This window comes from Lepisosteus oculatus, chromosome 1, assembly GCF_040954835.1.
Source record: "Lepisosteus oculatus isolate fLepOcu1 chromosome 1, fLepOcu1.hap2, whole genome shotgun sequence".
NCBI classification, from domain to species: Eukaryota; Metazoa; Chordata; class Actinopteri; order Semionotiformes; family Lepisosteidae; genus Lepisosteus; species Lepisosteus oculatus.
The window spans coordinates 25,959,780-25,984,124 of NC_090696.1; the positions used below are offsets into that span (position 1 = coordinate 25,959,780).

General features: G+C 36.3%; 1 protein-coding gene across 8 annotated transcripts in view; it reads left to right on the forward strand.

Annotated features, from left to right (window-relative positions):
- Positions 1 to 24,345, forward strand: part of lrba (LPS-responsive vesicle trafficking, beach and anchor containing) — a 283,633-nt gene that overhangs the window by 233,465 nt on the left and 25,823 nt on the right. For 6 of the 8 annotated variants that reach the window (XM_015344622.2, XM_069188464.1, XM_015344620.2 and 3 more), the window contains exons 47-48: positions 10,285 to 10,452; positions 19,297 to 19,386. In XM_015344622.2, coding sequence (XP_015200108.2) covers positions 10,285 to 10,452; positions 19,297 to 19,386 — 258 coding nt within the window. The remainder of the gene's footprint in view (positions 1 to 10,284; positions 10,453 to 19,296; positions 19,387 to 24,345) is intronic. The other 2 variants (XM_015344621.2, XM_015344625.2) reach the window with 1 other exon arrangement.

Genomic DNA, 24,345 nt, shown 5'->3' on the forward strand with positions numbered 1-24,345 from the left:
GAAAGGTTTCCCTGAGAGGTGCAGCAAGGCAGCTATAGCTGTGTTAATTATCTCAAGGGTACTAAGAGAATAAAAGTTTCCTGTACTATTTGTTTGTATTTAGTCCTGACAAAGACCTAAATTGTGCCAGGTTGTTTGTATGCACAGTATTATACACCACTCTGAACAGCAAAGCTTTTTGCCACTCAGGATGTTTTGTCACTCATAGTGATGTAACCAAAGGGGATCAATTCTGCTACATTTTGATTTATTCTGTGAAACTACTTATTATTCTGCTAGCTGTATCTATGAATATAAGCACAACTGTACATTTGTACTTATGATTCAGCTAAATTATTGAAAAAGCTCTATTAATCATCCCTAAATCATCTTCTCTTTTTAAGTCCCAAGTTGTTGAATTTAATTTTAAAAACTAAAGTTTAAAAAGGACTCGATTTGTTTTGGGTGCAATAACTTTTAAGGATAATTATTTTTTAAAAGCTCTGCCAATATGACACTCCATGTAGGTTCTAGGGATTCCTCTGTTTTACAGTATTTTGCTCCTTATAAACCACATTGTGAAGCACTGCCAAATGATGAACCAAAGTGACATGATGCACATTTCACTAAGAGGATTTTTGCAGTGTAATGTGTTTTTTTGGCTTTCTTTCATCTTTAGCTTGCCCATCCTTCAGTGCTGTGTGGAATATCTGATTCTAGAAGCCTAATGGTCAGTGTTCCATTAGACTTTTGCCTTTCATGAGATCCAATTCAGGGTGACTCAGCCATCCTGTAATTGTTGTTGGCTGCTTCTTTAAGAGATGTCAAAAACTAGAATTTATTTACACGTACTGTACATTACCCTGGAGGATCAGGACTGGGCACTCGTAGATTTTCGGTTGGAAACAGTGCTGTTTTAACAGGCTCCAGTGAATTCATTCCATGCTGTGGCATTAGCAGTTTCCTTCTGCTGAGGCATACAGTATGTGACCAAATGACTAGCATGTAAGTCATGTTTTCTTGACAGCCAATACCTGTACAAAAATAGACAGATAACACTTTTATGAACATAAAGGTTAATTGTTGTTCATTTTGAGGACATTTTACTGTCTATAATTATATTTGCATTTTGCCTAAAATGGCTACGGGGACAGTATATAACTTGTTTTTCCATTTTGGTTAATTTTTTGTTATGACCTACAGTACACTCTATACATTTATACATTCTTTAAGAACAAGTGTAAGGTATAAGCTGTATCTGAGACTATTTTAGTCCATTTCAGTATGAGGATGCATGCAGAAGGTGCTGTTATGTTACCTTGGGTTAGGTTTGCAAGTTGCATAATCAGAGGTGAATGAAAATGTTCCCAAATAAGTTATTAATGTATTTCAGTAGTTGAAGCATACAGTGGCTCAGTAAGTTAACTCTTTACTTTTTCCAATGCCTTGTTTTATTACTTTCATCAGCTGAACTTACAAAGCAAAGACATGTAACATACTGTAATTATGTTAAAAGAAGAAAGTAGCTCAAAGGAAATAGAAGAAGATTGAGGAAGAAAGGACATTTTATCATTTTTGTTTTAAACATGGAACAAAATATCCTTTATTTTTTACGAAACATTACCAGAAAGAAATGAAAATTGACAAAATGAATGTCAATTCATCCCAGCCAAATAAAAACTGATGCATTACATATACAGTACATGCAGTGTTCCAACCAGAATGTACAAGTATGTTGCATGCCACATTATATAAGTCTATACTTATAAGTAATACTAATATTATCATTACTTATTAGTACTGATCAAAATAATTGTAGAAGCAATCATTACCAGCCAAAACAATGTGTTGTACCATATTATAATAATTGCTTACACTTATATATTGCTTTTCTGGACAGTCCACTCAAAGCACTTTACTGGTTATGGGGACACCCCTCCACCACCGCCAATGTGCAGCATCCATCTGGATGATGCGACGGCAGCCACAGTGCGCCAGAACACTCACCACACATCAGCTATCAGTGGGGAGGAGAGCAGAGTAATGAAGCCAATTCATAGATGGGGATTATTAAGAGGCCATGATTGGTAAACGCCAAAGGGAAATTTGGCCAGAACTCCGGGGTTACACCCCTACTCTTTTCGAGAAACTCCCTGGGATTTTTAATAACCACAAAGAGTCAGGACCTCGGTTTTACATCTCATCCGAAGGACGGCGCCTTTTTACAGTATAGTGTCCCCGTCGCTATACTAGGGCATTAGGATCCACATGGACCACAGGGTGAGCCCCCCCTGCTGGCCCCACTAACACCTCTCCCAGCAGCAACTTTTTTCCCAGGAGGTCTCCCATCCAGGTACTGACCAGGCTCACACCTGCTTAACTTCAGTGGGCTGCCAGTTGTGAGTTGACTGATATAGATCCCTCATGAAACAGTGTTGGAGACTCCCAAGTAATCGGCCATACATGACATCATAGCAGCAAGATTTCCGCAAAACTTTTCTGGCAGCTTTTGCTATCAGCTTGACTAAAGAGTGGAATTGGAGAAGGTGGCACAGGGCTCAGCCGCAAGTTGGGTAGCATGTCAACATGTTTTTTCCTGATGAAGTGATCTTCTGTACAGATTGGCATGGCTGGCATGTGACAGGCAGAGGTGATGTAGGGAACAGTTTAATGATGCCTGCACTGTAGACAGAAACAGTAGGGAAGTACCTTCCTCTCATAATGTGGGGTACTATCTCTTTGGGATGACAGGTACACCTAGTTGTCTTTCAGATCAGTAAATAAGGAAGTAGTAGAGGAGCCCAGCCCTCTGCTACAGTAAAGAAGTTCTGCAACCTGTAGATGTACCATTTTTTTACTGGTCTAATAATTTTGGAGTACACTCTACAAAGAGAAACATTCAATTTGTGGGCTAGTATGCCCCTGGCCCGATGTGAACGCTATTGAATTCCAGGGACCTGCATGTCAAACAATTTTGAACAGCTTCAGCAATGTGAGACAGGCCCTTATTTAGAATTGGTTTCTCTCTGTGGGTCAACATGGTGAAGCTGTCATGACTGGTAATACAGGACATGCCCATTATTATTTATCTGTCTTGGAGCAGTGACAGTAGTTGACAAGACAATCTACAGCAAGTGAAGCTAGCCACACAGCGTATTGTGACTAATAAATTATCATTTGGCATTAGATGTGATTTTTAGATCGGAAATTAGCATGTTTCTAACATATATGTTGCTTTTTGGAAAGGTTAATTATAATTTTTAAACTTGAAACATTTGTTTTTTTACTCTCTTTACTTCCCTTAAATCGGGATGCAGGTTTTGCCTTCAAGAAATAAATGTCTTCAGTTTCTGCTTCAGCCGTGATTTAGTGTTTTGACTAAATTGACAGAATTAAAAGAAATCTGAACAAATGCATTGCGCCTTCTGATGATCTATCCTAGCTTTTATTTCTGACATCATCCTACAGTTCACTCACAGACTCAAGCCCTGCTCAGAGTTAATGCAGCACACTTACCACAAACTGACAATCTGTTCCTTCGGTAAGGCAAGCTAATAGGCCCTTTAATCAGATACTTGTCAGGAGAAAGAAAAATCTAGATTAAAGGCAAATGCGTGGTAAAGGCCTGAACAGTAGACATAAAGGTTTTGAAATATGACTAGGGTAGCAGTGATCTTCAGAGCTGTCTGATGGACTGATTGCATCTCCGTTACTGGAGGCAATCAGTTTACTTTGAACATGTCCCAGAGTGTTCAAAACTGTGTTCTTAAGAAGACAAGATAAGGAAAAAAAAGTATTGTCTCTTTCTTTGTTTGGATATATAGTACTGTCTGAGCTTTATGAAGTAATATTACTGTTGTAGCAATTTGGTAGAAGCCATATTCTGGAACAAAACAAGATTTACTTTGTGTACATGTGAAGGAAGGATGTTTTTTAAAGAAAAATGTTAAAATACAGTTTATGAGAACCCCCCAAGTAAAGCAAAAATAACATTTTTCTAATGATTTGGAGCTAAGAGATGAATTTCTGAAATACACATGAAGAGGAGTATAAAATAGCAAGAAGAGGTGGGAAATTGAGGACGCTTTCAGTAGTCATTACAGTGAAGTGTGAGTAGAAACATAGAAAAACAATGGCAACACTTTTACATTTTTGTCAGAAAATATCACTGTTAAATATAAATATTGTGGTAATTCAATGGCAATGCAAGGCCTTTTCTGGATTGCCTTGAAATATACTATATTCTGTTATAGAGTTTCAGTATCCTTCACAGCGTTTAGAAACTGTCTTTGTTTGCAAATTATAAATCACTAGGACAGATTTTCACACCATGTTGCAGAATATGAAGTTAAAAGTCAGAACCCCTTTTTTGCAGTTTTGCTGACAAACTTTGCTTTTCTCCAAATTCTACTTACATTTCCGCCAAATTATACAGTATAGGGATTGTTTTTACAGAAGCATTATAAGCAAAGTAGCTTTCTCTAAAGTACAACAGCAGTGTCTCAGCTGAGTTTTGAGCCCACAGCTTTCCAGTTCTAAGACCAGAACTCTGTCCCCTGCTCTGCATTCAGTATTTGTAATGAAATCTGTATTATTTTATAATATAAATACGCAGTTTTATATAATTTAGTTTAGAGGTTAATGCTGCTAAGCAACTGCATGTATTTGGCTGAAATGAATAAAATCCAGATCTTATCAGTTGATTTGATACAGAAAATTATTGATCCACTGGTTTAGGGTATCTATACAAAAAATACTAAATTAATAGCTCAGATAAAGCTTCCTTAATACATTTGAAAAAGGTGTTATAATACCTGAGGCAAAGCAGTGTGGTATAGCAGGAAAGAGTATATAGTAAATGAATTCCACTTAGCAAGTATTAGAAATGTCCAAACCTAATAACTTCAGAACCTGCATAGCCTATGAATTACAGAAATACAGAGCTGTAGAATAATTTATTTCATTGCACAAAGCTTTATTTTATTTTTCCTCCTCTGCCAGGTGGTAGTCATGAAAGTGATGGTTCACTTATTCACCTTAATGAAAGTTTTTAAAACAATCTGTTTTTAGAGCTTATTTTCTCAAGCTATGGATTTTAAGGTTACTAACTGTTTTGAAGGAAAATCTAATAGAACACAGTGTCATTTTACTGCAAACTTCTCTCAAGAAAATACCTTTCTTGTTAGCAGTCCCAGCTCCACACTTTCTGGGCATTTTATCACATACAGTAATATGATATAATGAGAAAATAAATAAAACATTCAAAATAGTTGGCTGAATACTCTTCCTTAACCTCTCGGGGGCTTTACTTTGATTTTTTACAAGTATTCTATAGAATTCTAATCCAAAATTGTCACTGTGGTATTCTTGCAAACAAAAGAAAGTTCATGCAGATAATCAATAATATGCGTTTTGTTTCACCTCACATGTAAATTACTGTTATTTAGAGTGCTTGTTAGAGCAAATACTTGCATGTCCCTCCTGAATGAATTACCTTTCTCTTCAATTTCTTGCTGCATTTACATGCCTAATGTGCCTTCAATGGCCAGTACTGCTTCAAAAGTGTTTTTATAGAAATGAAAATGTGGTTTTATATGTATGCTGTATGAATTTATGTTCTAAACATGCATACAGTATGTATATGTTCTAAACAGCTTTATATGCTTTTTGAGTTAGTATTTCATCCAACTGCCTTGTTCCATCCAACATTTTTACTGTGACTCAGTTGTGCTGTGTGACTGTAAAAATGAGAAATCATTGACAGTAACTCCAGCTGTCTACAAAAGGAGACCTGCTTAATTTCCTTTTGTAGTGTCAATGCCAATTAGATCATTTATTTACTTTTGTTTCTTAGAAATACAGGCACTTTACACCTGAAGTGGACTGTGTATATAATTATACTGTATATGTACAAACAGTATGTATTTCTATTATTTTGCATTTCACATGCGAGGAGTAGCCATATCTGGCCTAATACCTTCTGCGTCTAAGTATTGTAACTTAAAAGTTTCCACATGCAAAGAACCCTCTGTTTAAAGAAAGAAGAAAAGCCGTATAATTATGACTTCCAGACATTCCATCAGGTTAGCAGCAGTGCCAAGTTTCTCCGAGTCAAAGTCTAGCTCTTAGAGGGTTAAGGTATTGCACTACAAGACAGGAAATCTGGCAACTATTGCAGAAACTGTCTGTAACGCAGGCACACAAACAATTTGTCAGTCTTTTCAAATGTGAATGGTTTCGTCAAAGTGGCTGCTCTAGCTCTGTTTAACGGGGGGAACCCTTTCCCTTCTTATTCCGTACATCTTAGAAGAGAAACATGATCCAGGCATTCCGTCACATTCATTTAATTTAAAGCATGTTTTGATTGGAACGAAGATCACAATGAAAGAAATTTAAGAAGGTAAAAAAAAATGGCAGAGAGAAAATTAAATCCTTTCTAATGTCTAAAAATAAAACTTTTTTTTCTAATTAGGCACTAAAACCCAGACATCTTTACAGTGAATTACAGTGGTTGTACTGTATATCAGTAATTAAGAAAGAGAGCTTGCCTAATATCTGAAGAACTGTATATACAAGCACAGAGAGACTGGAAAAGAAACTAACTGGAGTTGCAAAGCAAACACCTGGGCACATTCTTTCTTCTGTAAGAGTTAAGCTCATTACTAGCAGGAAAATAAGATCAAATACTTTGAAAAAGGAATAATGACAAAAACAATAAAATAAGCTCTGATTGAAGAAATATTACCCTTACAAAGCATTAACATAAGCTGTGCATAAGGCATTCATGAATTATTGTAATGATCCCCTGTGGAAAAAAAATAAAACACAAAGTCTGCTAATTGGCATATAAATAAACCTTATTTTCTACTTTTAATGTTTCCTTATTTTGTGTGCAAGCCATTTTCTCTGTTTTTGCTTGGTAGGAAATCCCTGTAATGTAATAAACATCTGGATATTTCTTTTCTGAGACTGATAAATTATTTCTGTTAAAGAATGAGAAAGCCCTGTTCACAATATTATATACTGTACAGTATCTGAAAAAAATAATTTACCAATTTTATTTATAGTATTTCACACATGTTCACAGTCCTTAGTTTAAAATAAATGAAAGTACATTTACTATTTTGACTGTAATGTGTGTCAGTATTTTATTTGTAAATGTCTTTAGTTTTTTTTGCAAAAAGAGGGCATAGGCTTATTCTACTGTATTCCCTTAATTTAGAATGTTAATTTATTAAACAACTACTCGCTTGCTTTTCTGGTTATTAATCTGCATTCCATGTCTGATCTGAAAAGGACACACACACATTCAACCATTTCAAAGTCTTCTCAAAGATTTACATTTTTCTTTAATAATGGTTCATTAGAGGTTGATTTGTCACAACATGGGGTAATTTAAAAAAATATCATAGCTTCTGCAGAAAAAAAAATATTGTCTCCCTGTTCATTGTTGTTTTTTTTGTTGAACTCGGTAGCTGCCTTGAAATTACGGCATAGAGTTAATTCCCCCATTGCAACCCAAAATAAATTGCTTTCTCCTATTGAATAGCTGATAAGGTCAGTCCTCAGAGACTAGATGCACAGAGCTAGATATAATCATACATTGATTCATGTCATGTTGTCTTTCCTGCACGCTTTACAGACATTGAAGTCCTTCCATAAGTTGAGATTAACATAAAAGGTGGCCCTTTGAAGAGAAACAGAACATCACTTTGGGTCTTTGTTTCATGGATTTGATTGACATGTGATCTCAATCCATTGGGTCCGAAATATCTGACACACTGAATGTTACTTTTTAAATCAGTTAGCCTTCATTTCTTTCACTGTTATGGGGAATGTCCAGGCCATTTTGAATTTGCTAAACGTTAACGAATTCTGAGACATGGTACGCTCTTGGCACACACAAACAGAGATAGCGGCCTACCTGATCAGGATTTTCAGTTTGAGTCGGCTTAGATTATTTCCTGTAACCTTTTTTCTGCAAATTCTCTTTATTGCTAAAACATTTCGGTATCATTTTAATCAATGCATCTTGTTTGCTATCATATATATATATATGAATACAGTATGTATGGATACAAATTAAGTATTAGTAATGTTTATTATTGTATTCATTACTGTTGATTGTGTGTCCCTATTAAAGTGGTTTAAAGTACTTTTAAGGATGTGGTCAGCTTTCATCACACTGTATACTCAAAATGTTTAAACTAGTCTTTGGGGGAGGAGGATTATTTGGTAGTTACATTAAAAAAAAAATTGAGTTTTGGACTTTTTCAGAAACAATATACTATGGATCTAGTCTCAAACCTTAAAGCAAAAGAACAAAAATATTTTGTTCAGTTTTACAAAGCACCAGAATGTGGCAAGTTTTTGCTTTCATATTATTAACTTTCTCTAGCCCAATGCGAATACTACTTACCAAGAAAACTTCCAAAACTTTGTCTTTAAATAATAGTTGTTTTTTGTAACGGGCAGCTTTGAGATCATCCTTGGTTTAAATTATCATTTGTTTTAGAATTGTTAGAATTAGTTTTTAACCACACTGAGTTTAGTACATGAGTTCATCTAAATCATACATGTCCACCTTGGTCTTCTCCTTGTGGTCAGTTGTTTTATTGAGATTAGGTTGCCTCTTGTAAACTCATAAAAGGCCTTTGCGATTTACCATCAGCATCGTGTCAGCAAGAAAATGTCATCTTTGACACCAGACATTTACCGGATCTTTGCTTTTCTTGATTGAAAGTTCTAATTAAGTGAATCGAGAGAATTAACTGAAATTAGCTGTCAGAAAGTCACATTTAAATGACTGATGAGCTGCTGCAGCAGTAAACATTTAAATGATATAAATTGCCATTTAAGTGTATGGTTTAATGTTTGTCATGCATTAATGTGACATGAGCCTGCAGTGACAATCAAGCTGCTTGTTCTAATTTGAACACATTTAAGGCTTTTGTGGAGGCAGCCCCATGCAAATTAAGACAATTGCTGTTTTTATGTGCACCCATAAATGTTTTCCCCTTTGCCAGTTAATGAAGAGAAAAGCATGTTTTGTCATTATGTTGCAGAATTACCTAGCCCAGTTGAAACGTGTGATTCTTAGAACAAGTCTTTCAACAAACACAAGGACCCCTTAGCATACAATATAATTGCTGAAAAAAGTATGGTTCATTGCTGTTATAATTTATTTGCCATCAAGTCATTCCTCTCTGTGGTAAAGAAAAAAAATATTATCCAGTTTTACAGTTTGACAAAAACTAGAATTTCCTATCAGCAGGATGAAAATGAGTTCTAAATTCTGAAAATGAGTATATTTTTAAACATGATTTAAGGTTTAAAGTACATTAAACCTTTTATTTATAAGCACTTTCCAGTCAATTCGAAGAGCTGCATGATAGTAGACATATAATACGTATAACAGAAGTATAGAGAAACAGAAAAAAGATCACTATAAATGTACTCAGTAAATCTGAAATGTGTAACTAAATTGTTTAAACCTATCATGAAAAAATTGGTCATTAAGCGTGTTTTAAAAATGTCGACAGGTGCAGAATCTCTAATGGATTTGAGTTTTGAGTTCCAAAGCCATGGTACTGCATAAGAGAAGGCTCTATCACCTAGTGTGTAGAGCCTGGACGTCAGTAATGTAAAAAAAAAAACCTTCACTAGCATTCACTCTATATTTCACGGCAGGTCAGTGTAGCTTACATACTGTAGGATTGGAGAGTAGTAAGCTGCAGGATTTTGAACATTCTGAGCTTATTTATATCCTTAGTAGATATCCCAGTAAATAAAGCATTACAGATGTCTAAACATGATGAAATAGATGTCTAAACATGATGATATAAAAGAAGGAATTATTATTTCAGCATAAACCAGATATAGCAGAGTCTCAAATAAGCATTGTTGCATACTGGAAAAATATCCTTGTTACATTGCTAACATGAACATTAAGAATAAAAAGTAATACCAACGTCTCTGATTTCTTTTAAACGTATTTTTAATACAATCAACTGAATTAATGAAGATACCTGTACCAACGTCATTTGAGGTGAAGCAGATATTGGGAACCTATGGGTATAACATCAAGTGAGACACCACCTTTTTTTTTTCTTGTGTGCTAATACAAAGAAAATTCTTTATGGAAGCCTTTCCAATTATAAGATGTTTTGAAAGGTGTGGTTCTTTTTATTGTGTCTATGAATTATCTTAATTCATGTAAAGAATTTGAGTTTCAAGATCTTGGCGAATCTATGAAATGAATGGCTGTTGAACTAAGAATAACATTCTACTTCATTTTCTTTGCAGGCCCTTGAGAGTGAGTTTGTTTCCTGTCAGCTTCACCAGTGGATAGACCTGATATTCGGGTACAAGCAACAAGGGCCAGAGGCTGTACGTGCCCTTAATGTCTTCTACTATCTGACGTATGAAGGTGCAGTCAACTTGAGCTCCATCACTGACCCAATGCTGAGAGAGGTGAGAAACAACAGAAACAACTATGAGACTCTAGTGTCTTTTGAAGCAGGGAGTTCTGCAGTAGCAATAGAATGCATTTTTACTCTGTAGTCTTATATAAAATGTGATTATAAAACACTGCATGTCATTGAATTAATTTGATTAAGACAAAATCAATTTTATATTATTTACTGGAATTACTAAATCAGTGCCATGGATAGCTCGATATCCAAGAGGTTGCCTCATGAATTTGGGTTTTAGTTTTAATGTGCTTTTTTAATGCCACAAGCTAAAGTTGAACCATTTGTATTTTCTTCTGGCTGTTGTCTCAGGGGGCATTATATATGCCACATTTAACCTTTCCTATATAATACGATTGCACTTTCCCCCTTTCCTTTGGGTAATTTATGATTGAAGTGATTCTTTTTTTCAGTTCAATCTTTACTTCTAGAAACTAATTACTATGTAGAGATTCCTGGGACTGCTTGTAAGCTGACTCCGTACACAGCTAAATTAAATTCAATGTCTTCCATTGCAGACAAGAGATTTCTTACAGAGGCTGGATAGCCTATTGTTTTACTCCTTCTGTTCTGTAACTAACTCATATTGAACCAGTAACATTTATCTAATAACTGTTTAACCTAGCAATGCCATATGTTGGCAAATTAAAAGTTGTCTACTGAACTAAAAATATCACAAAACCATTTTTCATCTGCAAAGAATACAGATTCAATGTACTGTACTTTGTCTTTCTGAAAAAGAGATTTCAGAAGTCAAGTCCCGAAAAGTGGAGAAATATTAAATACAGGCAATAACATTCCTGGCCATTAAATGTTATCCCATTTGTCTCTTGTGAATGCATTACTTTGGAAATGAGGCTTCATGTTACAAGGATTGTATGGCGACTAAAATAATGCAGGTGCAAGACCTAATGACATCATATTATCCAACCTGCCAGCTGATTACCCCATTGTTGGAATGAAAGGTCTGGGGGTTTGTCCTTTTGATCATATGAAGTGGTTTCTGCAGAATTACTATCAAGTTTCATTCATTTTTCAGACATATTTGCCTCATGAAGTGCTCTTGTTGAAATGGAAGCTAGGTTGACTCTGTTAAATAAAACCATTGAAAAATGCAATACTGGGAAAAAAAATTGGCAACCAGTAGCTCTGATTTGACAGTCATGAATCTCACACAAAAGCGTACACCATGCCGATTTGGTCTGCAATAGAACATGCATGACTTCTCACTAAAACAGTGTCACTGATCTGTAAAGCAGAGGTGCTAAGTATTTTAGGCATTCAGACAGGCCCTCTGCAGAATGTATACACAACCTCAGTATATCACTGATTACTGAAGACCTCTGAGATGCTTTTATGTTTTCCCAGCACAGATCATCAGGATACCACAGTTGGCAGTAGAGAACAGCAGGTTCATTTTATTTCTCTTCTTGGATTTTTCACTTTTAACATTTGTGAATAGCGGTGTGTCAATCAGTTCATGTTATGCTTGTTACATTCAAAACCTGTTATTTTCTTCATTCACACTCCTATTGAAGTCACGTAACGATGTACAAGAAATTTTAATACAATTTTACAGGCAAAGGCTTTACTTCCTGCTAAAATTTGTAAGGTCTGAGTCTGGATGCTTTTCAGTCATTATGTGAAGGAGCAGTTGGTGTGTCTAGACACATTTTGTTTTGTTCCCCCTGTCCTTCATGCTCAGTGACTGTAGCATCTAGAGAAGAGAGGCAGGTTGAGATTTATGAATTCATTCAGGTTATTCATAAAGAGAGGCAGTCCTTAGCCTGGCATGCAGATTCATTACTGTGGTTTATGTCATTTCTTAGCCTAGTCATTATGGAAACATCTTTTCAGAACAAAATTGAATCTATAATTTGAATCCTCCACATCTAGGTATGGAAAGCAAAAGAAAAAAAACAGCAATTATGAATTTATTATTATTGTTGTTATAATAACCCAGTTCCTTTGAATGAGACATGAGGACTGACTGCCTGCCCATTAAAACTTCCTGTTATAATTAATAATTCTGTTTAACCAAAAATGCCAGTTGAAATAGATGCTTTTTTCCAAAGACAACCAGTCCAAGATGGTGCCACCAATGCTCCACAGAAGTCAAAACAGGCAAAGGCAATAAAGGACAATCCAAAAAATAACCTAAAAGGGCATACTGTCTAATAATGGGACAGGGCTGTGTTAAGAAGTGGAATTGTCTTGAAGAAGTGATTTAGTCATACAACTGATTACACCCTCAGATACAAAGGTAAATAGTTTCAGCCCAGCCTGCAGCAGATTGAATTGACTTTCCCCAGAGTTGCCAGATGCTGTTGATAAGTTCAGTTTGATAAAGGTGCTACTTCTAAAATTGTAGGATAGGTATAGAGAACTGCAATAAATTATTACAATGGGAAGGTGGTTTCCCATCTAAAGGTCTGTGGATTAAACCAGTGACACATTCATCCATTATGCAGAAAGGGCCAATCAAAGAAAAAAGGTTGCAATGATAAGTGTGAGGGGGCACCAGTGATCAGTTTTAGGCAGAACCATGTAAGACATCATGCTTAGAGGCAGCTCTGTAAGCCACATCACCATCGTCCAAAATGGGGAGTAATAACAGTATCGAAGTAGTGTATGCCTTGAGGAATGTATAAAAAGATTTCTTGCAAGAAAGGAAACCAAGTCTAGACTTTAACTTAAGTTTAAACAAGTTTTGAAAGTTAAAGCTAAAAAACTAGAAGCATAGGTATTTATGTTCTCTGACCTGTTACAATTTTGTTTTGTTAAAAGTAAACATTTTGTAATTATTAATGGTGTTGAAGATGTTTAATTTTTTTTATTGATTTGCATTCTTACTTTAGCAGAGTTCAGAAGGAGACATACAGTAGCTTGTGGAAAGTCTGCTGATTTTTATTTTAACAGAGCAGCAAATTAGATCATTACAGATGATAAAGTGGGGTCATTAGAGTGTAAGATGGTGATATGGATGTAGTGGTAGACATGAGTGGTGCCTAGTACTTGAACAATATGAGTAATATAGATCAAAGAGTAGGGCTCATGTGGGACACGCTTTATATCATATGAGAAAGGTGGTGAAACAAATGTCAGATCTTACACATTCTATATGGTTTCATAAGTAATTCTGAAATCATGAAAGGGAATTCATGTCAGGTCCAAGCAGGGATGTTAATCTTAGGTAGAGCCTTCCCTCTTTATTCAAATGTTGAACAGCTTCTCCAGCTGTCTTGTTATGCAGTGGTCTAGTGCAGCATGCCTCCCAGGTCGTGCTGCACTTCACTGCTGGGTGCAAAGAGTCAGTTTCTAGATGTACATAGCTTCCTTTGGGAAGCAGTGTGCATTTGCAAGTATTATTATTATCATCAATAATATTTTCCCCCTTTTTGATTTTTCATAAGTCCTTTTTTGACACTTAATCGTAGAAGAAATTTTGAAAGCAAGGTGCCAATGAGGACTGTTTTCTTCCAATTGCTTTGAATTGCAGTACTTGGCAAAACTTTTGTAATTAGAAATGCTTTAAAATGCTTAATCTTTTTTTTCCCCAGAAATTGCTCTCATGTATGCAGTTCAGTGCTTCTTGTATAATCGGCAACAGAGAGTGTAAAAAATATAGTCATATAGTCCTTGTACAGTACATGGTCTGTGGTACCAACACTTGCGTTGATTTAAATCAGTCACATATTAAGATCTTGTCATGCTGGACGATTTGTTAGTGTTAATTACATAAATATACAAAACTAATAGTCTTGAGTTGTATCCAAGTAGGTGCATTGGCAGAGAGGAAGAAACGAAAACGAAAGAAGTGGTGTGAAATAAGGCAGGGCCGGTCCTCCAGAGTATGTTAGTGAGTGACGTTTGTTTCTGTTGGTCCTGTCTGCTGTGATGGGCTGGTTTCTGTCAGGCTGGCAGCTGGGATTATGTTGTGGCAGCCTGGCAGCTGCAGGAGTGGAACTGCCCCAGAGGCTGCTGGCCTGCGCGAAGCTGTTGGTTTGGAATGTCTCACACTAGATTAGGGTCGTTACAAGGCTCTGATGGGGAAACCGATTCATGTTTTCACAGACGGTGATTACTTCCTGTTTTACCTCTATGGCTGCCACAGAAATTGGGTTTAATAAGAGCTCTCCTAATATTTGGCTCAGCCCAAACAATGGTTTCCCATTGCTTCAGCTAAACACTTGTTTTAGAAAGCTTCCAGATTTACACACAAAAACGTAGAAAATAAAGGTGATAAATTACAAAAAAATGACAGTTTTACATCAGTATTTACACATTAGAAGAATAAAGAACAATTTTGGCAACCTTTTTAAGGTGTACAGTAAAGTCTTCTATAGGAATCTTGAAAGAAAATATGAATATACTGTACATGCATCTTCTGATCGAAAAAAAAACTGTTTTATTTGTGTACATAAGGCTGTGGAAAGAAATTTTTTTGAAGTGATTAGTGGCTGATCCAGTCGAAATTTCCACCCAGCTTGTGCAGAAACCAGGCCATGCTACTGTGGCTGGGAGAACCCAGAGGATCTCTGATGTGGCCTAAGAACTGCCAGGCTAAATTAACTAGAGCAGACAGGATCTTCCAGGAGATTGAGCAGAATATATATTGCTGTGACTGGAGCTTCGGCAGGACTGGGAATTGTGTGTGCAAGCTTTGTCTGATCTCCAAATGGCACTGAAAACTTGTTACACTGAGGAAGATTTTTCTGCAGTTCTTTAAAAACATGTTCAGCATTATGTTCTTTAACTCAGTTCACTCTCTTAGGATCTTACTGTAAGGATTGTCTGTGAACAGATCACCTCACTTAATTTATAATACGTTAATTGCTTTGGTGGATCATGTGTGACTGACCTATCAGACAGTTCTCAATATTTATTGGAAAAAAAAGGACACAAAATTTGCTCAGTCTAAAGACACAATGAGACCAAAAGTGTTTGCTTTTTTAAACATGCTAGAAGTAGTAAGCTGTAGTAAAAAAAATATTTGTGAGATGTGTCAGGCAGACCCATAACACACCACCTACTGATTTAGTGTTGCTAATGTGTGTGATTAGATAGGAAGCACTCAGGATTAGGCTGTAATTCCCTGTGAAGAGGAGGGATTACACGTCATCTTCACAGCCAACACAGGCCCTTCAGGTTTCTGACTCACTCCAATTGCACAAGAACACCTTTGCAGATATTAACTGAATGCAATTTTATTTTCTACTGTACATTCTACTCTACATGTATCTTGGACACGTTTTAATCATTAATGATCTTGGATGTAGTTTGCCTTTTATTCCGATGCATAGCCCATACATTTCACATGTTAGTAAGATGTACATGTTTGGGTTCTTCTTTTCGTGTAGATGGATTGCCCATAACACAATTTAAATTGTTTTAGTTCATTTAGTTACAAGATCGAGTTACATTGATAAACAAATGCATGCCTTCTTAATTCTTTGTAACTTGAGTATTAAAAGTTTAATCAAACAAAACACTTTTCTCAGCAATCCCTCTTAACCATCATAATTCATTGTAATTATGGACTGTTTAATAGAAACCATAAGACATTATTAGGGTAGGAATGTCTGTACCAAGTAGGATTATATTTTCCTCAAATGGATTGTCTATTGCTCATTTATATTTGCTGGCAAATATACCCGAGATTTACGCTAATACTGTGCTTCTTGTCATTCTTTCTATCGTTACCCATTAGCATCCCACCGCACCTGCCTAAGCAGATAGTTCTTCCCCACATGCTGCAACAAATCTAAACAGTCCAAAATCTGAAGTTATAACCAAGATTAATATTGTGACTGCTGTGGATCTCTGTACTGGGGCACATCTTTGTAGTAACCCTAAAGTCATACAACCATAAAGATGATTGTGATACTTTGTTTTTGATAATGTAAGATGTTTTGAACGTTACACAAATAATACATCTTACAAATGTATAAAGAGAGGGGCACAAAAACTGTTTTTTCTTAATATACAGATATACAGTACAGGTACTGGACAATAAAATGGAAACACCAATGTAAAGTCGCTTAATAGTGCGCTTGGACACCAAGCATAGTCATTTCAGAATATCCCATTAATCCTTGATTGGGTCCAGAGTATGTGACTGAGGAGGTCATGGCATGTGGATCACATCAATGTCAGGCTTATCAAACCGTGATCATATGTACTCATGGGATTAGTGTTGATCTTGCCTTCTAAGGGAATGAGAGCACCTAAACCTTGCCAAGAAAATTCACCCCATAACATTACAGAACCACTGGAACCGATCATTGCTGAACTAGCACTAAGGGCTGTAGAAGTCTTTAGGTAGGTGCCACACACATCCACTTGTTGAGATCATGTTGAAGCATGATTCATTTGACCATATTGCATTACTCCACTGCTTGATTGTCCATTGTCTGTTTTATTTGCAAGTCTCAACTTGCAAACATGTGTGGCCAGGTGTGGCGAGCAGTTAGTGCCCTGCAGCCTGACTATGTAATCTCCCTCTGTGCAGTTCTCGGTAGAGAGTTTTTGATTAAACTGGGCGCTCGTGCCCCATGTTGAAATTTGCAGTCAATTGGCCTGTTTCACTTTGCACTTCAAACTTAGGTATCTATACAGTATAGAAACCTGTGTCTTTCCCTTGGAGGTCCATGCTTCCAGCACCTTATATGATTAATGCATCATCAACATGCAACAACAGCAGGTTGAGCTCCCTTGGTCGCTGAAGCTCCTGTCAAACACACCCCTGTAATCACCTCCCACCCTCACAATCACTGAGATCTCCTCTTGTAGCCATGCTAGACATAATTATAGGCAGCCAGGCAGGTCCAGTATTTTTACACGTGACCCTATTGCATGCTGGGATGTTATTTGCTTAATTAGCACATGAACCTCCCCTGTGTGGCACCCTTTGCTTTCAGTATACTTAATGTCTCTTATTCACCTAATGTTTCCATTTTTTGTCCACTACCTGTAAATAGTGTGTTTTGGTAGCATCACAGTTTTTAAATACTCGAAGTGAAGGCATGAACCTTCCGTGTCTCTTCCCAGGTCAGTGCCAAGCTGCAGGCTATTCATAATTTAAATTTACAGAATATAGAATAGCACTTCATCAGATATGGGTCAGTGGTTCCAAAGCTATTGGCCTCTAAAGCTCAGATAATCAGGTTAGGAGCATGAAAAGGTAGGACACTCTGACCTATTTTCACAGCGTTTGGAATTACATGTTGTAATAAATGTCAACTCAGAATTTAATCAAATTTGGTTGAGTGATTCTGAAGATCTACATTACATTAGCTTAAGCAAACTGTCCAAAACAAATGGAACAGTAAGTCACCGTGACCTTGATCCCAGTGTTCATAAGAACATTGTATCTTGTGTTCATGTGAAAAACTGTGATAATAGCATCTAAGGTTAACAGTATTAAGGTACAACTATTTTGCCCTACTAGGCAGCTTCTTTGCATTCAAGTACTACTTGGTAACAAGTGCAACAACCTCTTGAACGGGAATTTAGCATTTTTGCTATTTTAAAAAGTATTTTAACAAATTTGTGGGTGTATTTCACTGTTTAAAATCACAGATGGACAATTATCCATTTAGCTAGATACTGTATATCTGGCATTATGCAACAATATACTTTTTAATATTGCTGTGCCTTTGCCAAAGTGCCAATTCTGATACGTGCTCCTGATCTTTGGCCCATGTCTGTGGAATTATTTCTTGCCTGCCGAAGAGATGAGTGGTCCTGAGTGCACACAGCAGGCCATGATTCGTCATCAGTATCTCAGTCTTATCTTCATAATTGACTTTGTAGCACAGATTGAACAAATCAAACGCAATTGACATTAAAGGTTTAATGCGGATGTCTGCTCTGCTCTGCTCTGCTCATCTATTCAGGAAATATTTTTGCACAACTTTAGAATCAGCTTGTTGTATTAAGGGTCAGTGCTGAACAATCATAAAGCAGTTTAAAGGGTGGAATCATGTTTATAATAATATATTTTTTTATTTGTGATATTTAAATCATTTCAGGGCTCCTTATTTATTTGTAATGCAGATCTTTATGTAAGAGATCTCGCTGTGAGAGACATCCTACCCTGCATACTAAACTGACAAACGTTTTGCTTTTTTAAAAACAAATCTATACAGAGTTGCAGATTGATAATAGGGGATAGATTTGTTCCATGTACAGTAGTTGTCATAAAGCATTTTCTAGGCTTTGCCATCTGTTTACAATTGGTAAACTAGAGCAAGCACCTGAATTCACACCAAATAAAGAACTGAGTAACAGCCTGTTGTTCCCTGCAGATGTTAGAGAGCTTGATCAAAGATATGTAGCAGAAAATGTAGTGTAGTTTCTGATGCTCAGATATCAAGGTGGAATGAGGCCAAGGGTCTGGGAGGGAGAGATGTGGGAGATTTGAACATACCTGTTAAAGATTAGTTTTTTTTCTGCTTTCGAATGTCTGACAAATGCAAGAAAGCCTGCTGCTGGGTAGTTGGAAACAGGGCCAAAGACGAGGGTTTGTGACTGTAACCGTCCGTTTCTGTTTAGTGTCAGAGAATCAGTGTAAGGAAAGTTTACTGCATTTCTCATGGAAATGCTGTTTCGAGTCCTCTAAAATGACCTCATAGTCGGTACCGGTGCCAGTTTGTCCTGAAATTGGGAGGGAGGGAATGCACACACACACTGACTGCTCAGACACCCTCAAAAAACCATTCTTGACTTTCAAACGCATGATGTGATCCAGAGTGTGCGACTCGACATTTTCAGGTGACATTTATAGTCCTATAGCTTGTAATTAGCACCTCTTAACATGCGATCTTGACTTGTTTGTTTCCAGGCTGTGGAGGCTCAAATACGAAGCTTTGGACAGACCCCATGTCAGCTGCTAATCGAGCCACACCCCCCAAGGAGTTCTGCCATGCAGGTGGTGAGTCATGTTACAGGGACAGGCATTAGCCCTTTTAAAGGAGTTTAGATTACTTGCTGGTTTTCCTAGGACTTTATTGGTGCATTGTGCAGTTTTCACAAAATAATCTAAATCAAGCTACTCCAGAATTAAATCCAATATCCAAAGGGTCAATAAATTGCAGTGCTGCCTTGTTAAATGTAAGCCTGAACTTGTGTTTTGTCTTTCATGGTTGCCTGCTGGTTTGCTTCAAATTAGATTTGAGGTTTTGCTTTGTTTTTCCCTCTGTCCTAGCCCCGAGAACCCTATTTTCTAAACTCTTTTCTTCATTAGCATCTAAGAGACCAGAAACTGATTAATTTTTGGAAAAGAGCCTAAAAAAGCTACCAGTGAACACTTGAGATTGTGTTTGCCACCAGAATGAAAATGAGGGAAAGCTGCATATTTTTAACTAGAGCAGTGTTAGTGTGAGACTGCGAAATGGAGAGAGTGAATACCGGCAGGCAAAGTGCCTATTAGTGTATTGGCCTAGTGGTGTTGACAGCCGGATTCTCCCCCACCATCATTATTCACACCACATGGACAGTGCTTCATACAGGGGAAAAGACAGGAAGTGATGTAACAGAAGTATATAAACACAATTCATTCGGAAGGTTGTTATTAATGTTCCTTTAAGAAAAAAGGATTTGGCTATGGACCTTTTAGAAATAAACTACATGTGGAATAACGAACAGCAATTTTCATGGCGTAATGAGCTTTGGCATACATTATTTTATGAATATGAATGTGCTGATAACACTCTCACCCTACATACTTGTTGTATTTTGCAGAGAACCCTATTTTCTTCTTTTCGCCGTAAATAATAAATGATAAAAACATGTGAATTTGTGTGACAAAACGAAAAATAAGAAAAAGATCCTCAGGTTCTAATCATATAAAAAATGTCTTTCAAAAAATAACTAAAATCATCATAATAAAGCAAAAAGTATCCTGTTGTGCAAACTATTTTAATTGAAACATTATGGCTGGGGCACAAGGAAATGGGACACTCTGAACTTAACAGGCACTTACATATTTTGATGTTCAAGTGGTTAAAGGTGTCTTGTATTTGATTTTTTTTCCATCTCACTCTGGCAGGTGTGACTTTAGAATTTGACAGAACTGCCTCAATTTCACAGGCTTTGCCCAGCTATACAAACCAAAAGCAGATGATTTTTTAAAGAAAGCTGGCCTGCACTCTGTGCCCTGCTCTTGCAATCTAGTCAGCCCTTGGCATCCATTCATGCTGATGGTAATGACATTGTCAAAATCACTAGTAACCTGTCAAACACAGGGATTCTCTACAATGTGCTTTCGACATTAAACACGTATGTATTTGGTTCTTACGAATAACATCCATGCAGATCTGAAAGTCTCTATAGAATGCCAATAGGTATTACTAGTAGTTCCACAGACTGCAGTTTTCACCAAACTTTGCCTGCATTATGTTAAATTAGGTAAGAAACTCTTGGACTACTGATGATCTATTACAAAACTAACATTTAATCTTACAAAATCATTAAAAATGAAAACACTACATATTATTGGAAAATTTATTTGCAAAAACATTATTACAGATGGGAAAGCTCTCCAATAAAACGTGAGAATTTGTGACAGGGCTGCTCTCCCAAAGAGTGTGTTATATTCAGAGTTTAATTCTGTTCTTGCTGAGTGTAATGTTAGGTTGACATGTGAATTGGCTGCAATGTTAGGTTGATTTTCTAATGACATTTGATAAATATAAGAGTATAATGCTAAAAAGAAGCCTTCTTAATATATACCCCAAAAAATCTATATTTTAGGAGAAAACATTTTCTTACATTCTGTAGGATTTAGAATTTTATTCTTTTATACTGTATTTTATTTAGTACATGTTGATAAAAAATATGTCTGAGCAAACAAAATTTCTCATTTAAATATTTTATATCTTGCAATACCAAATCAAACTGAAGTGTTGTTTTCACTGTGAACTGTTGTCAACACAAGAGGAAGATTGACTTTCAGACCACATAGGGAGTACACTGAAAATAAAACAGTGTTGCTGTCTTGACGGCTTGTTTATCATATACAGTACTGAGTGTTTCAAAACACCTATATACTATACAGTTACACCACATAAAAATGATTAGTACAGCTTTCTTAACCTTCACATATGTATTTATTCTTGTTACATATTTAGAGCCAATGACTTCAGCCCAATTGGGCATCCTGCATATACACTATAAAATGCCTGTGGAGGCACTTACTTTGCTACAATGTGGTCAGCCAGTGCTCTGTTAGAGGTTGCAGGAAAATAAAATACTGTCTTCCAAGTGGCTCAACTGGCAAAGGTGCTCACCCAAGGTCAGGTTAAGCTCTGTGGTTCTGGTGTCACAGGTTTGAGAAAAAGATACACAAATAAGTACCAAAAAAAAGTTTATTTTTCATTTTCTAAAATGAATTTAAAACTCCAAAGAGAAAGGTCCCTGTTCATTTTTGTATAACATCAAATTCAGTGAAAGTAAAGATCACTGCAAAAGGTCATTACTCACCCATATTTAAATATATTTATATATACATTTCAAAGACGATCTCTGTGTTCAAAGAAGAGCAACAAGAAAAATTGCTGATCTCAAGTGATAGTCATACACAGACTTTTTGAAGGATCCAAATCACTTTAGTCTTGGACAAAGGGGATTAAAAGGAGATTTATTATAAGAGAGGTAAAATGTATAGATAGGGGTAAACACTGGTGACTACTTCACATTCAGTAGTGAAACAGATACACATAAGTAAATACTGTACATTACATTTTTGGTTAAATGCTCCAGGATTGTGTGAAATCCCTTGTGTTTCACATTCTTACTTTAACATGCACATACAAAACACATACTGTCCATCTAAAGACTCATTCATTAAATGAATATGGTTTTATGTACTGTAATAATATTAACTGAAAAGGGCTTTACAGTAGTATGACTAGAACTGGAATTTCTTTCATTCTGGGGGAATTCTAGCAGTTTGCCCTTTAATTCTTTAATGCCGGGTCCAAAAGCCTCAAGTCTGCATGGGCTCAGGTTGTTCACAGGTCATGCCAAGCCTGTGTTCCATTTTACAGAGACAAGATACCAAAGGTGAATAAAGCATTTAAGAAGTCATTATGGAATCCCCTCTTCTAATATATTTATCCTCCTTTCCATTCTCAAATTTGTCCTTAAAGGGACAGTAGCTTTGAAAAGAAAGCTTGGCTTTTTCCGTGGGTGTTTTGATGTCTGCCTCATGCTGTGTACAGTGCATAAGCAGTAATTTACACCAGGTGTAGCAATTAGCAAGCACATGCACAGTGCCTGTTTTGTCTGGGTGTGTAGCTCCTGGCACGTCCCCTGGTGCTTTTGCAACATCAGATCTCTGGATTTAATTGAGGCCACATTAGATGAGGCATTACTGACACCTTTAATTGAATGAGTATTTGGGAAGGATTAGCTCATAATATTGATTGGCTTTAAGCCACTTGCACAGAAGGGAAGTAGAGTAGCATAACTTGTATTCACACCTTAAGTATGTGTCATTTGGAGCAAAGAAGGGCATTTGGTTACACATGGAAAAAAAAACCTTTCTAATGTATTTTGCTTCATTTAGTCTTTATAAAAAAAAACTTTTTTTCCCTAATTATATTTACATCAACAAAGTAGTGAAGCATAAATACATCTGCTGCCAGTTCTTATTCATTCCATTCCATCTACAGTCTTTGTAAATGCATATGTGAATGTAGCTTTTGAAATGTACTATTCATTACAATTCCAATTCATTGTCTTCATAAGAATATTCAGCCACTTCACTCTGTCTGTCTTGCTGTATTCTGTGTAACAGGATAGCAGGCATGTTAATGTTTTGTTTTAAAATCTTCAAAAAAGGTCATTATTTTTAAAGCAAATTATTTTTTTTCAAATTTAAGAATGGGAAATTTGTCTTTAGTAATTACTTACTGGCAATGTTGTGGACCATTGTACATGTATTGAGCCAGGCAGTGATATGTCATCTTAACTTTTACATTTATAAAACCTTTTTCTTATAATTGCAGTAGATAGGTTTACATACAGATATAATTTGCTTTTGTTAGCAATCATTTTGACTAATGGTTAACAGCATTCAGACAATTCTACACATTTCAGTTTTTGTGTAATAACCAGGGGAGATTAATTTCTTGCCCCTGCAGTAAAACTTCAGAAGCAACCTAATTACCTTAAAATACTGTCACCTTTTTGGCTGCTTCAAAATCTTACAATTTGTCTTCCCTTGAAAGTTGTGGGGCTGCTAATACCTCACATTATTATTTTTCTGTCTTGGATGTGGAAATGTAATTGCTTCCTTTAAAATGTACAATATATTAATTTTCAATTCAAGTTTATTGTGCAACAAGTACCAACATTCTTGACAGGATAGTGCATACCTTGAATAGGTTTATTTACTGTTTAAATCAAATATTTGTAAAATCTAATAGTACTAATAATTACTTTATATACATTAGTTAATAACTAATAATAAGTTGAAACATCTGTGTGCTGCTGAAAGAAGCTTTCTGCACAGAAGAGCTATCACCTTGTAGCCTGGTCTCATCAAAATCAAATCACAGAAGCCAAGCAAGACTGTCTATGGTCAGCAGTGAGACAGGAAACAGGATACTGCAATGAGTAGTGCTGGGGGATCAGTAGGAATTTTTTACCTCTGGCCCAGGATTTTCAAACCAGTTCTTCAGTATGGTAATAGGGAACACTACACTGATCCCATGGCACTTTTCAAAAGAGTGGGGGTATTAACTGGCTGAATTACACTCTAGAAGTTGGACAATCTGACCTGTTGTAAGTTTCCCCAAAATTCCCCAAATAGTGAAGCAATTTCAAGTCCTCTGTCTGATCTGTTATGTAGTGACACTGCTGATGTGTAATGGACATGTCACCCAGA